The 17921-nt window shown below is 54.8% G+C and overlaps 1 protein-coding gene across 1 annotated transcript in view; it reads left to right on the forward strand.

Annotated features, from left to right (window-relative positions):
* Positions 1-17921, forward strand: part of COL22A1 (collagen type XXII alpha 1 chain) — a 201139-nt gene that overhangs the window by 120461 nt on the left and 62757 nt on the right. Inside the window, exons 24-36 of the mRNA XM_074316437.2 lie at positions 52-105; positions 789-842; positions 1897-1950; positions 2924-2977; positions 4190-4234; positions 4794-4856; positions 5304-5357; positions 7786-7827; positions 10665-10691; positions 14025-14078; positions 14355-14408; positions 15155-15208; positions 16445-16498. Coding sequence (XP_074172538.2) covers positions 52-105; positions 789-842; positions 1897-1950; positions 2924-2977; positions 4190-4234; positions 4794-4856; positions 5304-5357; positions 7786-7827; positions 10665-10691; positions 14025-14078; positions 14355-14408; positions 15155-15208; positions 16445-16498 — 663 coding nt within the window. The remainder of the gene's footprint in view (positions 1-51; positions 106-788; positions 843-1896; positions 1951-2923; positions 2978-4189; positions 4235-4793; positions 4857-5303; positions 5358-7785; positions 7828-10664; positions 10692-14024; positions 14079-14354; positions 14409-15154; positions 15209-16444; positions 16499-17921) is intronic.

Below are 17921 nucleotides of genomic sequence, written 5' to 3' on the forward strand. Positions count from 1 at the left end.
TGGGGTGGCTGCTCCAAGCACGTCTGTAACCCTCTGCATGCTCCTTTACAGGGCCCCCCGGGACCACCTGGCATCGCAGGCCCCCCTGGACCCGGAGGCCCCCCGGTAAGACTGGTTTTGATTTTGTCTTATGAGGGCATGTAGATGGCGGGCTCATGGCCTGTGGGACACACCATCGTGTGTCACTACCAGAGCAAAGGCGTGAACAGAAGGACCCACCTGCGGCCACACCAGGCCTCTGGGCTCTCTGGCGCTTGAGCCCCTTAGTTTAGAAATATCACCGGAGCTCATGTAGCCTCTTGGTTGGCTGCGTCTAGACAGGAGTCGGATAGTGTGGGCTGGCCATTCGGGTAACTTTCAGGAGTCTGCGCTTTGGCTCTTAGGCACGAGACGGCCAGGGAAGGTATCTGTCAACACTTCAGGTGCAGCTGAGAAAGTCCTGCTGGGGGCGGGGGGTGGAGAGAGCCCCCTACCCCTGCCCAGTGGGTGGGACAGACCCAGCAATCATTCTTCAGAGGGAGGCGGCTCCACCTGTCCCACCAGCTAGGAATGAATGTGGTAGTGGCCCCTGACTGTAGACCAGACACGCCCTGGACTTGCCAACTTTAGAGGTGTGACAACTCCACCCTTCACAGTGGCCTGCACTGAGGACGGCCAGGTGCCCCCGAGGTGCAGCCTCCCTGGGTGTCCTTCATCAGAGCCAGAAGCCTGGGCCTGTGCCAGGAAAGGCGGGAGGAGGAAGGATCTGTGGGGGTCAGACTGACATTGCCGTGTGCTTCCCTTTTCAGGGCTTACCTGGCGAGATCGGCTTCCCGGGAAAACCTGGGCACCCCGGGCAGGCGGTGAGTGCCCTGGGGCATGCCCGCCTACACTCTCCCCCATCTCCCATCGTTCCGTGTCGGGGACGGCTGGGCCCTTCCAGCTGGGGCTGCTTCCTGGAGCTGGGGGCTTCTCCCCGACAACGGGGCCCAAGACCCCGGTTCTCAACCTGCCTTCTTCCTTCTGTGGGGTCTCTCCTTTCCATAGGCCACCAGCCCAGGCCAGAGACACAGGAGATGGGAGTCTTCATGGATGGCAGGGGGATCTCTGGGCAGAGGAAGCACAGGGTTTATAAAACAACAGTCACTTGAACAGCGCTCAGAGCTGCCAAAGCAGTGACGTGTGAACTGCTCTGTTGGGGAAAAGATTTCCTGTGTCTGTCATGGGGGCATGTGTCATTTAAGGCCCAGAGAAGAATAGAAGGGAAAGTGACCCTGGGGAAGTGGAAGGGTCCCAGAGGTGTAGCCCGAGGCCTGGGTGTAAACCTGTGGGTCCCCATGACCAGCCCTGGGACCTAGAGCAAGTCACTCAGCCGTTCGGAGCTTGTGTTCTCTCACGCGCAAACAGCTGCAGCAGCACCTGTCCTTGCCGTGTCCCAATGCGGGGGGGGGGGGGGGGCTGTGGTACTGGGCAATGGGACATGGAGCTCCTGAGTGTCATTGTCAGAAACAGAAGGCTTGATTCATGCCAGTGGGAAGCAAGAAAGTGACAGCAGAGAGATCAGGGAGAGGAGAGGGTGGGGGCCAGTGGCCAGTGTTCTCCCAGGGGCCTTGTGGAAACGGGGGGGGGGGAATGGGGTACAAACGACCCATCAGAGCCACATTCAGCCGAGCTTCCCGCTCCCTCCACCCACCTTGCATGTCGAGGCCACTAGAAATCGGGCATTGTCCAGGTGGACGTGTAAGAACCTGGTCCCAGAGACCATGGCACTCTGGGCAGGGTGGCCGCTGCTAAGGAGGGGGAGGCCAGAGCCCGCCAGCTGCTGGCTGCAAACCCAGCTCCTGGCCGGAAGTGCCGAATGCGGTGCTGCCCTAAACACGTCTTCATCCCTGTCTGTCTTTCTCCCTCTTGGCCCAGGGGCCACCTGGAAAGCATGGGCTGAGTGGACCCCCGGGCCTGCGAGGACCCAAGGTTGGTAATCTCGGGGGCGGCATGGGCTTGGGATCCCAACACACAGCAGAAAAGAGATTTTTGATTGTGGGGGGATTCTATAATAAGTTGACTGAAAAGCTGTGGATCAGGACTCAGAAATGTTTGCATTTACAAGGTCAGATATGGCAAGTGCTTTACTTCTATGGAGGTAACGGGGGAAAGATTTGGAAGCCTTGGGCTTTCAAATTAACCTGTTCGAAATATGTATTTCATTTGCAAGGAAGAAAATCTTTCAGAGACTCTTACTAATACAGTAAGGGATTTCAATTTTAAAAATATTCTGTTGGGGCTCATTATAGTAAGATCATTAAGAAAAGCATCAGGTTAAAAAATACTGTAAAATCGGGAAGCAAATTCATGGTTTATGCACTGCTAGGAACAATCACAAAACAATACAACACATATTTTAACAAATGAACTTGATTCTTTCACAGCAAACATAAGCCCAACCAAGGACACAGGTCAGCAGGCCTTGAAAAACAGCTTTTCAAACAATGGGAAAATTCATCGTCCTTTTCAATAAGCAGGCGTAGAAACTCAAGTTTTTAATGACAAAATACAGAATAAGTATGAATTTAACTTATTTTCATGGGCACTTAATGTAGATATTCTTCACTCTTCTCCCTTATCTTTCCAGACAAAGGGTGAGGGCTACCCAAGTACTCTGTCTTCTCAGAACACTTGTGGAGCGTCTTCCGTACTCTAAACCTCTCAGCCAGACAGGACCATTTCTACTCACTTATGTGTTTATGAAACTAGTCACGAGTAGCGTTGTTGCATGTAGATTCTAGGAGGCAGTGTGAGCTGCTGTCCTGGGTCATCGTGGTCCCGCAGAATGACACAGGACACCACCAAAGCACACGTGGTTCTCTTCCTTACCCGCCTGGCACCAGCCCTCAGTGTGCTGCCCCCAACCTGGCACCCTGTTGACTGGACTTTGCGCTCCTTACAGGGCGAGCCCGGAGACAGAGGAGAAGACGGTCTGCCTGGGAAGCCTGGCCTTCGGGTACGGACTCTGCCTCCTCCCCGTCACGCGTGTCCTTCTAGGTGGTGTGTTTGGGGCTGTGTGTGAACCTCAACTGATGGAGCAGAGTCAGTGTCAGCTGGGGCCTGCAGGGGACAACTAGGGTCATTGGGAAGGGTCTGCTTGAAAGGCTGAGGGGCTCCACCCGGGATGGTGACACCGGAGAGTCACAGGACAGAGGAGCAAGGGCACGAAGGGGTTCCTGGCACCCAGGGAGACCTGCACTGGAGGAGAGGCCCCTCTGTCTCGTCTCCTGCTCTCCCCACCCACTCACCTTGAACTTTGCCCGCCCTGCACTGCTCCCTCAGGCTGGCGGACTCCCACAGAGAGCCTGGAGGCGGGGACAGCTGCTGTAGCCTGTAGAATCCGACTCCTGGGGCTTTGAGCATGGTCAGTGTGACAGTGAGGGGTGGCAGAGGCCACTGCACATGCAGTTTGGAGGGGGCACAGCTTGTGGGTCAGTCCCTCCCCGACCTCTTCATATCAGTGATTTGTAGGGACCTGGTAAGCCCAGCAGCCGTGGGGTCAGAGAACCAGCCACTCTGGTTGTGTGCCCCCACTTCACGCTGACCACAGAACGCCTGTGAGAAACCTACTGGCTGAGGACAAAACTTCAGCCAACCTGCTAGAACCCGTATATACCTGCTTGCGGCCCTACGACTTGCCTTCGTTGTGACACACCGTGGGGGACGGGAAATCACCCTCTTACCTGCCTCTGCCACGGGCTGCCTGTGTCTACGAGGGGCAGTGGTCAGCGTGGCACGTTCACCCACAGCCTGTCATTCACCACAGGACCGAGCCAGCCTGGGCTCTGACTCTGCCAGACGTGCAACAAAACTCAGAGTTGGGGAGGATTCAGGAGTCCTGGATTTAAGCCCCTCTTGTTTTGAATTGTAAGCCTTTGCACTCAGGCTGAGTGGATTCAACCTGCATAAAGTCTGCCAGGGCAGTTCCCAAAGTCGTCTGCCCTGGGGGAAGCAAAACACGTGAGGGCCTATAGAACCCGTTTATCCAGAAGGTGAAACACTTGGGTTTCCATGGCCTGTGACACTAGGGCTGTAATCGTGTCACTTGTTTGAGAATCAAGGGTTGTGGCTGGCGGGTGCTTTGAATGTGTGGGGCCAGCTGGGGAATGACAGCCATCTCTGTAAATGCGAGTGGAAAGTAATGGGGTGTCTGTTACTCTCTCTCCAGGGAGACGTTGGGGAGCAGGGCCTGGCTGGCCGACCTGGAGAAAAGGTCTGCTTGTTCATACCTCATTCCCTTCTTTACTTTTCACTCCGTGCTTCTTCACACAAGGCGTTCATTCATTACTAAACACCAGGCCCGTAGCACTTGTCTCTGGGGGCTCCTACATTCATTTCATGCATTTCTTTACTTACCTAATAGTTAGCAGCATGGTCTATGCATTGGGGTCACAGTCTTGCCAGGAACAGGTGCAGTGAGTGGTCACATGCAGGTGAGGGTGGAGGGCATAGGACAGGTCCCTCACTAAGACAAGACGAATGTCAGGAAAGAGGCCCAGGAGGTGACTGTGTCTGAGTCCTGAAGGATGAAGAGTTAGACAGGCCAACGGGTCCCTGGGAGAGAAAACAGCCCAAGGGAGAAAGCTGGGACGCCCCAGTGAAGAAGCTCTAGAATTCCCCTTTCTCCACGATGTTGCTTCCTGTGTCACTCCACTAAGCCACACGTGTCTGGGGGACTGCAGGGCAGGAAGGACAGTGCACGCGTCCCGCGGCTGGGCCCCCACGACAGCCTCCTCCTGACTCCTAATGACAGTGCCATGTTGTTTCCACAGGGAGAGTCAGGGCTCCCAGGTGCTCCAGGATTCCCGGGCCTGAGGGGAGAGAAAGGAGAGCAGGTAAGTGGTCGCAGTGGGGTCTCCCCACCAAGCCACCTCACCTGTGACCTTGGAAAGCAACCTCCTTTGTTGTCTTAGTCCCTTGGGGGCTGGATGGGATTTGGGCTGGGTTTAGTGGGTATTTCCCTAGTGTTTGTGCAAGAGGAAAGGAAAGGAATCAGGTTGCTCTGGTCTGTGAGCTGGAACAAGAGGACAGAGGCTGAGCGATCTGTCTGGCAAGGGTGGAGCATCTTCAGATGAAGTGGATGGGAGCGGGCAGGGGGCGTCATCTCTTGGTGCCAAGTGGAGAATTAGGTTAACAGACAGGACGGCCCCTGGAGTTGGGCTTCATTGTGGCGTTTCCTGATAAGACGAGCAGATCGGAGAGAGAAGGATTTATCCAAGATCCTGGAAGAGGTCTTACACTCAGTTGGGTTGTAATATTTTTCATTTTATCTTTTGCTGTAGGGAGGGAAAGGTGAACACGGCCTCCCAGGACAGAAAGGTGACCAAGGTGCAAAGGTAGGAGCTGCTATTGTTACCTGCCGTCAGTTACATCAGTTGCAAACCCTGCCTTCGGTGTTTACTGTGCGAGTTGCGTGCAGTGGTGGAGAGAGCACTATTCTTGGAGTCAAAGAGGTGGCCTGCGCTGTAAGCCTGATTCTGCCTGCCCTGAGGTTCTGAGCATCTTCTCCGACCTCCCTGTGCCCGGGCCTGTGGGCCAGGATGGGAGCTCACCCAGAGGGACCTTGCGCCAGCCCTCTCCTGCACAGCACGTGTCCAGGTGCCCTCAGCCCCCAGTGTGCACGTTCTTCCCTCCAATTTCCAGCTCTGCTTTTGCGCTCATCCTTCCTCGGCTCAGGAGGGCCTCCCCTCCCTTTCTCGTTCTCCAGCTGAACGCTGAGGGCTTGGCTCCAGACAGACCTGCAATCTATAAATAGAGCCTGGAGGACAGCCATCCAGGCTGCTGCTCTCGTGGACTTCTCAGAAATGCAATTTTTATTTGAGAAACTCATTTCCAGAATGCAAGGGACTCAGTGAGACCATAAAATCCCTTTTATTGCTTTGGCAGGATTGCCAGGGTCACAGCAGAATCACATTCAAGCTTCCAAAGAATCGGGCCTGTGTTTCTTTTCCTCCAGAGAAATACATAATAATAGACAATTCAGGTCAAATCATCCAAAATAAAACATTAGAGCAGCACTGCCCCCTTATGACTGCCTCCCCATCTCTGCCTCTGCTCCCCCCCATTTCCTCCCCACCACCCACTGTGAGCACTGAAGCCCCAGGACATCTGGGAAAGTAGGTATAATAGTGGTCCCTTCTCAGCACGGGCTACTGCGAGTGAAACGGCTCTTGCAGGAGGAGTGGGGACTTGAACCCAGGCCTGTCACGTTAACTCAGATCCTTCTTCAGCCCAGCCTTTTTCTCCAAGTCAGAGAGCCACCAGGGGCTTTCCCTCCCCTGCCCACTGGTCCTTCAGAAACCCGAGCGGCAGTCGGGAGGCTGTCTGTCTGGGTTGGAGACGTGTCTCTCCTCCAGTCCACCCCGTTCTGGTTTGTACCCACTCGTGTATTTGACTGGGAAACACTCCAGTTTGCTAGTTTGGACTCTTTCATGTGGGGTCGGTTGGGTTAGCTGAGATCTGGAGCATGAGGTCAACACTGTCCCGAAGGTGATGCAGAGAGCACTGAGGAAGTACTTTTCTTTCTGAAGCTTCTGGAAGTTTAGGCAGGGCAATGCGCTCCGTAGTTAAAGGCTCAGAATCTGAGTTTAAAACCGGGCTCAGCCAATCAGGGGCTCTGTGATTTGGGGCCAGTGAGTGGATGTTACTGCTTCAGTTTCCTCATCTATGAAGTGGGAATACTGATGTATTCTACGTTACAGGCATTTATAGAGAGAGTAAATGAGTTCAGACGTGTAAAAACGTCAGCCAGTACCTGGAACTAAATACTATATAACAATGGAAATAAGGATGGAAAACAATATAGGAGCTACGACGTACTATATCATTGTTGTTTGCTAAGGCAGGTGTCCCTCTCTAAACTAACGTTAGTCCTTCATTTGCCCACTAATTACCATGTTGGAAGGCCTGCAATAGACCTAACCCTGGGCTGCTAGGAACACAGGTGGGCAGACACACTCCAGTACTGTCACCATCGTGGCACAGGTGACATGACGGGTTTTGGGGACTGTGCTCCCACCCTGTGGTTCCTCCCGCATGGAGCAGCCTAGTGACCTGCTTTCCTCAGGGCAAATGTAATAACAATTTCCTCTTTATTGGGTCCCGGTGAAGAGGGTCTCCCTCGGTCCCCATATGATGCTGTGAGCTGTGTGTACTATTACCATTATTTTGCAAAGAGGAAAATCAAGAAATGGTAGAGTTAGGTTTTGAGCTTAGAAGGGTCGACTTCCAAGCCTATATTGTGAACAAGAATGCAATATTGTCCCTCAGGCCCCCAGAACAGCCTGTCCCCTTCAAACGGGGTGGGACAGGGCACGGTGTCAGGATGTTTGCTGAAGCACTGGCTGTGGGTATATGGTGATTTAAATGATCTACACCTGTACATATCAGCACAGATACTTCTCAAAATATAAGGTTTTTGTATGTCTGAATTATTTTATAATTTGGAATCTCTTATCTACCTATCCATCCATCCATCCATCCATCCATCCATCCATGCACCTATTTCTCCATCCATCTATCCATCTACCTGTCTTTCTATCTTTCTGTCTGTCTGTCTGTCTGTCTGTCTGTCTATCTATCTATCTATCTATCCATACATCTGTTTATCTATCTATACATCTGCATATCTATACATCCACCCACCCACCCATCCATCCAGGTAGATGCAGGGTGGGTGATTCTGTTGTCTGGGGACAGGTATCCCAGGATAGGCAGAGTTAGCAGGAGGATTGCTGGTCATGTATTTTCCATTTCTTCATCCAGGGTGAAGCTGGCCCAGCAGGCCCCCCTGGATTACCTGGAACTGTAAGTGACTCTGCTTCTAATCTTTTCTCCTTTGAATTTCTAGATATTAGGACACCTTCTTCCCACAAACACACCACTTAGTTATAAACGTCTTTCTATTAGAGTTAGCCGATAGCTAGACCTGTTCCTAGGTTTTCAGTTCAAAACTACGTAAGCTTCTCTAAGAATCACCTTGTATTTATTGATCTATGTATCCAGCAAGCACATTACTGTTTATCAGAACATTGCTAGACACTGAGGATACACACCTACATGTGACACTGGGGACACTGTGGTCCAGACACAAGAAGTGGTTTGTCCAGGGTGAGAGTGCAATGTGGTCATACAACCGTGAGGCTGATTCCACGCTCTGCAGGTCCGAGGGGAGGCCCTGGGAGGTGGTGTTGAGTAGTGAGTAGTGAGTAAGAATATAGGCTTCAGCATCAGAAAAAAGCGGGTTGGAATCCCAGCCCTGCCATTCACCAGCACTGTGGTCTTAGATATATTACGTAAGTTTAAAAAGACTCAGCTTTCTCATCTGTTCAAATGTGTATTATGCCCAGCTATCTTGTACATTTGTGGTGACAGTTAACTGAAACAATACAAGTGCCTAGTACCATTTCTGTTACATTAATAAGTTCTAAATATAAAACGACTGCTATATAAATATGGGAGCACATTTGGGTTTTTTTTTCCCTTTTCACCTTAATCCTTCTTCCCAGGCATGATAGTCTGTGCTTTGATGAGTTGTTTTCAGGGACGTTGGGCATGGCTTCAGGTGCTGGCCCTGACTGGGGAGCGAGCGATTGGTCAGTTGCTCGCCAGAGCAGGGAGCTGCCTCAGTGTGGCGGCCTGGAGATGAGGGAGCCTGGACACACGGTGTGACAAAGCATCTCACTCTGTGGTTTTTATGGACAGTAAATCATTTTGCCACAACTCAATCTCCTCCACACACACGCCCATCAAAATGAGACTCAGCCATCCCACAAGGATGTCGGGAGAATCTCAGAAGCCAACTCAGAGCCAGAGCTGGTTCCATAAACGTTGTTTAAGACTGATGCCGTCTAATGCTGGCAGGCACGAAGGGAAACAAGCACTATCACTTGGTGGGCTGGCAAAGTGGTAACGCTTATTTGGAAAGTTACTTGGTATCAATATATCAAAATGTGTCCACCTGTCAGCTTAGAAATTCCATTTCTGGGCGTCTACCCTAGAGAAATATTTGCATTGTGTGCATTTTAAAAAGCATGAACAAGGGTGTACATACACTGTGGTGTTGCTTATAATGAAAAATTCTGGGCCACCCAGATGACCATAAGCATAGACTTAGGTAAACCACAGACTATCCATATCTTGAAATCCTGTTTTATAAACATGAATTCACAATGCGCGTGCGTGCTCACACACACACACACACACACACACACACACACACACACTGTATTAAAAATATACCGATACTCAAGAAAAATTAAGTGGAAAAACCAGTTTGTACCTCGTCTGTGTGTGGAGGGGAAGACACTGTGCCCACCGCCACCCACGTGCTGTCAGCTCCTGCTCCAGAATTCATGGGCTGCGTGAACTTCATTAAGTAGATACCTCTGTGCCTTCCCATTTTCTTACCCGTAAAGCAGGGCAAAAGCAGATAATCTTCTCCTAAGAGTTATTGTCAAAACGGCACGCGTTGGTACATGCAAACAACCATAAGTAACAACGTGTTTGCTGTTACTAGCTCTGTAACGCCCATGCAAAGTTAAGGATTTCTGCACATTCATAATTGTGTGGAAACATAGAAAAGGGTCCAAAAATTTGCCAAATCAGAGACAGTAGTTTCTTCTGGGGGAAAGGTTGGGATTGGGGACGTGGAGGGCAAGCTATAGGAGATTTCTTTTTTTCCCCTTTCATTTGGAATTCATTGTGTTTGGGACTAGAATCCATGATGTCCTCTCTTCTACTCACTGTTGTGTTTTTTGTATTTTTTTCTGAGCCCCTGCTGTGAGTCAGGCACTGGTAAGGTTTGGTCCCGATAGAGGTTACAGCTAGTCAGGGAGGTAAACTCCAGTCACATAGCGGCTCAGATAAGCATATGTTACAAATGGTAGGAAATGCTATCAAGAAAAAGAACAGGGTGCACCAGGGAGAAGGGGCCAAGGGACCCTGATTTATATTTGAGTGGCGGAGGGGGAGGGGGGTCACTGAAGGCGTGACATTCAAAAGAGCCCTGAAGGGTGGGCTGTAGTTAATTAGATAAAGGGAGGAGGAAAGTGTGTTCCAGGCGGGAGAATGTGGAGAATCTTTGAGGCTGGAGCAAACATGACTCTGGGAGGTATTGAGTACAGCACGGATCGGGGGAAAGCTGGGGGGCCACACGGGCCACTCCAGGGGGGTCTGTATATACTGAGAGAACAAGGTTGCCTGAGCTGGGCTCCTCGTGCCCAGAGGCTGAGGCCATCACCCTGGTATCATTGCCGGAATCCCCGAGAGTGAAAAGGAGACACTGAGAGGGGACTCTAGTGTCCAGGCATGGATTCCGCCCCACCACACCCTGAGTGGAGAATGTTCCATTGCCATTTCACAGATGAGGACACAGAAGCTGACAGATGTCCGAGGTCACACAGGTTTTAGGTGGGGACGACAGGGCTTGAGGTCAGGCCGTGTGACTCGGGTTCCCACATCTAAGCACTGTGCTTTCCTGCCTTCATCAATGCTCAGGGATGTTAAGGCAATACGGGATTGTAACTGTGAAAACTAATAGCCATTAAAGGAAATGCTGGGACTGTATCTCACTTGGCAAATCTCTCAGAGGCAGGTTTTTGAAATGGATTCACATCTTTCTCTTTTTTGTGCTTTCCTTTCAGACATTCACCCTGCACCCGGGAATGCCAGTAAGTAGGGTGGCCGCTTGGTACGGCCCAGAGCCCCTCGGCCAGGCTTGTGACGCCCCCAGTGCTGGGGCCCTGACTCTCAGCTCACCGTGGAGTCACTGCCAGGCTCCTTCCAGCCCTTGTCCTGGCAGTGGGTGGGGACAGGTCCTGTAAGGAGCAGACTTCAAGGTCAGGCAGGGCCTGGAGATCACCTCCCAGAGCTCAGAGCAAAGGGCGGACCCCTCCTTGGGTAAAGTTCATTCTTCACTACACACAGAGTCGCGGGTGGTTTTGAGGAGAACAGACCTGTGAGAGACAGCAGATGAACGGATACTGTCAGTAAAAGGGGCCCGGGGAGTGGAGCGCCTTAAGGGGACCCTGTTCTAAAGGAGGGTGTTCAGAGGACACGGCAGACATGCCTGCTTCGGGGGGTAGCTGATGGGGGGCAGTTTATGGCTTCCTGTCAAGACCGAAATGCGGGAAGGAGAGAAAGCTTACCTTCACCGCAACCTCTAGGACCCATTTCCTCTCCTGTTCGTGGGTGGCTCTTATGAAAAGAAGTGTTCTCAGGACTGCTATGCTGCTGGCGACGCTGAGGCCAGAAAACGCGCCAGTGTGTGTTTGCGCTCACCGATGGACGTGGCTCTTCTGTTACGAGGCCTCGGCCAGCTGCCCAGGATTGCCCGCCAAGAGGCCTGAATGGAAGACCACATCCCAGTGTTCTGTGCTAAGGAGATCCAGCTGAAAGGGCTACAGAGACCTGTCCATGTGGAAAAGAACGGGGCGGCGCGGGCAGACAGAGCGAGCGGGGCGGCATCACTGCGAAGGAGGTGGAGGATTTTGAGCTTCCTGGGAGGTGAAATGGGAGGAAGTGCCAAGGAGGAAAGGGGCCATCACCAGGCAGCGAGCACTTCAGAAGAAGTTGTTGGAAGGTGCCAGCAGGAAAGACCAGGTTTGGGGGCCTCCAGCCATACCCCCTACTCTCTGAAAGGAAGGACTCAAAGCAACACGGCAGGCCCAGCGCAGGTGTCACTCAGACCATCCTGAGGATGTGCCCACTTCACAGATGGGGACCCCGTGACTCAGGGAAGCGAAGCAGCTTGCAAAGGAAATGGGAACTGGGAGAGGTGTTAGCCAAAGAGCCCTGGCTGTCCCCACCTGCTGCTCAGAGCCAAGGCTCACCCCCAGGGGCAGCTGCTGGCATCACTGCCCCATCCCGTGGCCCCTCTTCAGGACCACCTCCATTTACACATTAGCCCCCGCCCCTTCATCCTCTGGGTCCCCTCCGTCAGGCCCATCCTGAGCCCCTCAAGCTTGAGACAAGCCTACACGTCCAGCCTCTTAAAGGAATTGCTCCGTAAAAGGTGATGTCCAGGGCACTCGGTGGGAAGAAGCCAGAGGAGGGGCTGGGCCTGGCGGCCTCCCCCTTCGAGTCCCCTAGTGACATCTTCCTGCAGGGCCTGAGCTTTGCAGTAACCAGGAAGCCACTCGTAGATGCAAAGCAAGGAAATTGAGTCTATGAAAAAAAACCCCAAAAAGATTCATTGTGGACTATTGCATGGATGTCCCTGGGAGCAGCCTCATTGCCATGGTAACCGTGCTTGTATTGGTGGTTTTGAAAAGTGTTCTGTTACCATCTGCTTGCTCTCCTCAGGTGTGTGCCTTTGGAGCCCCTGCACACAGAGAGGGGCAGGGAGGTGTGGAGGGGCGGCACAGTTTGCAGCATAGTTAAGGAAGGGAATAGCAAGAGGGCTGGGAGGACAGACCTGACTGCTGGGGGTGAGGAGCGCCTGGGGACGGCTGGCGCACCACCAACCACGTCTGGGGAGGCGTCCAGGCAGCCTGGTGACGGCGGTTTGTGGAGAACACAGTTGGGACCATTGGATGGTGTGCAGATCGGGAGATGTCAGAAAGGAGAGGGAACCCATTCCTCAGCTGGAAGGAAGAGGAACAGGCAGCCTCGGGCTTGGGGAAATTACAGATGAGAACCCAAGAGGGGCTTTGTAACCTGCGGGCTTGTCGGTGGTTCTGAAGCGGCCATCCCGACGGCTCTGGGCCACCTGACTCCACCCGCTCTGCCTGCCAAGGTGTCTTCCAGGACTCCCAGCCAGTGCTGAGTTTGCAGGGACAATACTGAGCCCAGGGAGGGAATTGAGCTTGGCTGGCATTGCTGGCGGGGGCACAGAAGACAGTTACGCTCATGCGTTCGACCTTTATTGAGGAGCGTCTTCTGTGTGCCCGGCGTGAGGGTGCTGCCCCTGAGTCCCAGGCCCAGGACGGACATGGCTTGAGCATCTTGCCTGTGAGTCCCCAGGGTCGTCCCTCTGGCCTCACCACTCGTGCGTCCTGGGCCTTCTTGCCACCTGCAGTCCCTTCCCCCAGTTGGCAGAAAAAGAGTATGTATGCAGCGTCCTCAGCTCATCACCTGATGTGACCCTGTGAACCCTTGTGTCTTTATGGATTGTGTTCCCAGCGGCTTGAGGACCAAAGAGTTGCTTACATCCCCACCGTGGGAAAGTTTCGAAGGGACACCAGGGTAGAAATGAAGGTAGTATTATTCCTGGTGAATGGAGCCAGAGTGTGGTGTTGGGAACGGAGACTCTAGAAGGAATGAACGCGCATCGGTGGGAAACCTCCTCTGTGTCGGCCCCACGAAGCCCATGTCATTTAACCGGGTCATCGGCTGCAAGGTCTACCTGTGCACACTCCACTCACCAGCGATGCAAAGCGGGAGGAACATGGCCCAGAGCCCTGCAGACACTCCCTGCGGCGTCAGCGTGGAGCCTGGAGGAGGACGGCAGGCAGGAACCTCTGGGGCGCGGTCCCCAGAATCTGCCCGTGCGTGGACAGAGAGACCTCCATGGAAACCACTCGGGGCCATGCCTGTCTGTGCCGCCCTGTCCACCAGCGAAAGGTTCACCAGCCGCCCCAGGCTCTCTGACTAGATGCTACAGTCACCTTCTAGAAGCTTCCAGGGTCCCCTCAGCATCTTTCCTTCATTTTAAATTGATGACCTACTGCTTGCCATGCTCTGAGCTCAGGGGGTCAGGAATCAAACCATACAAATAATTGTAAAAGTGCTGCCATAACCGGTGCCAAGGAGGAGAGGACACTGGCGTGCGAGCCCCTGAGAGGAGGGCTTGGTCCGGTTGGGGGGCAGTTGCCTGAAGAAGCGATTCTGCACCTTAATCTAATTGATGAGTAAGAACAATGAGTGTCAGAGTGGAGTGGAGGGCAGAGCCTCCCCCCACAAACAGAGGGAGCACTCTTCAGTGGGGGTGGGGTAGGTCAGGGGCCCACAAAGGACGTGGGGGTGCAGCACGTCCTGTGTACTCAGTGCTTCTCCCCCCACAGGGAGAACAAGGTCTGAAAGGAGAGAAGGGCGATCGCGGCATGCCTGGGGAACCGGTGAGTGACCTGTGCTCTCCACCGCCCCCCCCCGCCCCCCCCCCGCCCCCCGTGCGGCTGGTCACCAGACGCAGGGCAGCCGAGGACCGAGGACAAGCAGCTGTGGGTCTGAACTGCACAGCCCACCACAGAGCCCACTGAGCTGAATGCGGCCCCTTAATCCTCCCTTCGCCCCAAGACGTCCTCCCATCCGTAGATCTCAACTCAGATCCACTGGCTCCATCTGTTTAGAACAAGGGTGGTGACCTTGTTTGTCCATGGGTTGTTTCATTGCAGGGATCACAGGGCCGTCCTGGAGAACTGGGGCCTCCGGGAGCCGCTGGACCACCGGTAAGGAAACCCTTTCTCTACCTGTTGGCCCCAGACTCAGATGCCCGCCAGCCCCTGTCCGTCCTCTGCTTTGCTGGTCCTGCTGGCCTGGCATTTCAGGAGCGCCCACCATGGGCTGCTGCCACAGGTGCTGCCAGGACTCAGCCCAGCACCCAGGGGTGGAGAGGTCCCCCCACCGCCCCCCACAGTGGGGCCACTGCACGGGCCCTGCCTCCGGCCCCCTGGGCCTCCTTGCTGTGCCACTAAATGTCAGACTCCGTGCAATCCGGGTAGCGGTGCTCAGGACGCAGGACGGTTCCTGGCTCCCTAAGGCTTTTCCGATGCAGTAAACCCCTTCTCCCTCTGGGCCCTGACTGGCAGCTCTGGCTTAAATGACACCGGTGTGGATTACATTTGGCTTTTGTTGTTATCTTCCTCAGTTTCTGCCTCTTAGCTGGCTCTTTCATGGGCACATGTCCAGGTTCTCTGGAGAGTTCCTGTGGCAGCGACCTGTCTGGGCTCAGGTCCCAGGACCGCTGCTGGCCGTCCGTGGCTGAGCTGTCCTGTCCCTGGGCTGGTGAGGATGGAATGCCAGATGCCAGCGGACGGCCGGGGGATGTGGTTTCTGCACCTGTGGACCCTGCTGCTTATGCTTTCAGTTTGGACCAACTGATTCTGACAAGCAAGGCGTCCCCAGACATGCCTGCGTGGGGACGAGGACAGCGTTGCCCGTGATGTGTCACCTTCCCCTTTTATTTTCCATGCAGGGTGCCAAGGGACAAGAAGGTGCACGCGGGGTGCCAGGAGCAGGTGGAAACCCTGTGAGTCCCGCCCTGCCTGCCTCCGGGGGGTCTGGGTGGCTGGGCAGGGCTGGGGTCTTCTGACCAGCAAAGACCAAAGACTCCTTTCAGGGACCAATCCAAGTACTTTGGGGTTTTGTCCATGAGCCCAACCTCCTTCCACACACAGGATGTTGCACACGTGACACACAGACACCCACTCATGGATGGGTCCTGCCTCCGAGAAGTATGTTCATGTGTGTATCACATACACACATCTGAAACCCGGGGACACACGTACTGTGGTGCACACGTGTATAAACTCCCAACACACAGGTGCTTCCAGGAAACACACACACGCACACGTGCCTTCACGCACACGTGCCTTCACGCACACACCTCTGAGCGCTTCTCCTGCTCCTGCCTCACCTCCTCGGGGCCAGAATCTTGGTGGGGTTGGCCTTTGTCCCCTGGGTCCTGCCCGAGTTCTGTGTCATGGTGCAGAGCTCAGGCTTCCCCGTAGGCGGCAGGACGAGGCCGCCTCCCTCTGGGCCTCCCCAGAGCGGTGCTGGTGGTTAGAGCAGCGACAGCAGCAAGCTTCCACTTGCTCCTGGAGACACAGGCCCCGTGTTCCCGGCAGCAGGGTGCTGGCTTGGCCAGGCTGCTTATGCTTATGGCTGAGTGGGAAGAGGCTCAGCCGAGGGCATCACAGAGAAGGGGGCAGGTGGCAGGTTTTTTCCTGTTAGTGGAGAAGGCCCGAGGACAGCGTGGTGGGGAGGGGGGGAATGGAAGCCTGGTGGAGGCCTGGAAGGAACGTGAGTGGCCTCCAGGACCTGGGGCGTCCCTGCTTCCCTTTCCATGGTGTTGACCCGCCTGGGAGAGCCTCACCTCCTCCCATGGAATCTGCCCAACCATCAATGTCAGTTTAAATCCACTTCCTGCAGGAAGCATTCCCCGATTCACCAGTCAGAGCCACCATGCGTGCATGTACACACATACACACACACGCGCACGCACACACACAAAACCTCTGTGCCTTAGGGAACTCTGCCCAGCTGCCTCCCACCTCTGTGCCAGAATCCGTCTCCTTTGAGGCTAGTTGGGGAGCTGCAACACTCAAACAGGAGCAGGTTCACCTTACCTGTGGAGGGAAATTTCAGGTGAGATGTAGTTCCATCTAGTTACAGGTAGTTGAGCAGAAGGCAGGTTTAGAGAGAGACTGGGGACAATTACTCTAATTAATACCGTGGGCCTTTCTGAACTTCTGCCTCTTAATAGGGTGCTCCTGGACCTGTAGGTCCCCCCGGTCCCAGTGGCCCCCCAGGAAGTGTGGTGAGTAATCAGGGTGGGGTGGGGGTGGGGGCCGGGACACCAACACTGGCTATGGATCCACAACGCACCCCCCCAAGCGAGTTAGCTGAGTTACCCCCCAAAAAAAAAACTCTGGGGCATAAGCATCCTCAGTCCTGGTTTACAGATGGAGAAACTGAGGTCCCTGCAAAGGTCCCCTGGGAAGTCACCAACGTCAGGCTGCAGGTAGCTCACCAGATCGCCAGTGGTAGATGAAGGTGCTGTAACTGCCCAGAGTCTGCAGACGTCACTGATGTTGGAATCAGCGTCAAGTTTGCCTTAGAAACAGAGAAACAAAATGGACCCAAGGAGGTTGAAGGGGCCTGACTGCTGGGAGCGCTGGCTTCGAATCTCAGCTCTGCCACCACATGGCTGCAGGGCGGCTCCAGGCCACTTCCGAAGGGCAGCATGGGCTGTGCTGGGTCACCTTTCACACCTGCCGCGCTGAGGCCCCGCCTCCCGAGCTGAGGCCCCGCCCCCCTGCTGAGCCCCCGCCTCCCTGCTGAGGCCCCGCCTCCCGGGAGAGCCGCCAGGTTCCTGCTGATGGGCAGCTCGCAGCCCCAGCGGAGCCACTGCCTTTGACCTTAACATTGAGCAATGAAGCGCCTGGTGGCTTCCAGTGACGGGCAGCAGGTTCTGTGCTCCCAGAATAGAGGGAGGGCAGCCGTGCAGTCATCGGCCTCCCAGGTGACGAGCGCGGCAGCTTGGTGGGCAGCGCTGCGCGTGTGTCCAGCCAGGCCTGTCTGAGCGCTTCGCACGTGCTGGCTCATGCCATCCTCACAACTGGGGCGGCGCGTGTTACCACGGGCCCGTCTCCCACAGGGGACACTGAGGCACCGGGAGGCGAGTCACATCCCCAGTGGTCTCTCTGGTGCTGTGGGAACTCTGCTCGCACCACGCCACCTGCTACCTCAGCGTGTGCCGCCCGCTGACCTCCAGGAGTCACCGCTAATTTGCCTGAGGGTTTCTCTGGCGTTTGGTGACTGCGTTGTCCAATCACATGTCATGGGGCCGATAGCTCCACTAGAAGCAGCCCCAACCGATGGGGGTGTCAGTGCCAGCCCCTCACCTGCTGGAGCTGCTCTGGGGGTGTGTCCGCATCCTGCGCCCACGTTGGCTCCCAGAGCCCCAGCAGGACTGAGCTCCAGTGGCACCCACATGTTACCTGCCACCTGCGGTCGCCCCTTTCTCACCTCCTGCTGGCGTACCCTGGAACACGTGCACTTAGCCTTGTCTCGGCGACTGAACACACGGGCAGCAGGTCTCCGTGCCAAGCCTGTGCTCCCAGGTCGTCCTCGTCCTCCCTGATGTCCCCTCTGAGCCAGGCCCTGCCCTGTCCTCCGAGAGCGACAGCCCGGGGAGGGGTGGGGGCAGAGCGTCAGGCAGTCCGAGCCTGCGTGTGAAG

The sequence above is a fragment of the Rhinolophus sinicus genome, chromosome 6 (genome assembly GCF_057876585.1).
Source record: "Rhinolophus sinicus isolate RSI-liver-muscle chromosome 6, RSI-T2T, whole genome shotgun sequence".
NCBI classification, from domain to species: Eukaryota; Metazoa; Chordata; class Mammalia; order Chiroptera; family Rhinolophidae; genus Rhinolophus; species Rhinolophus sinicus.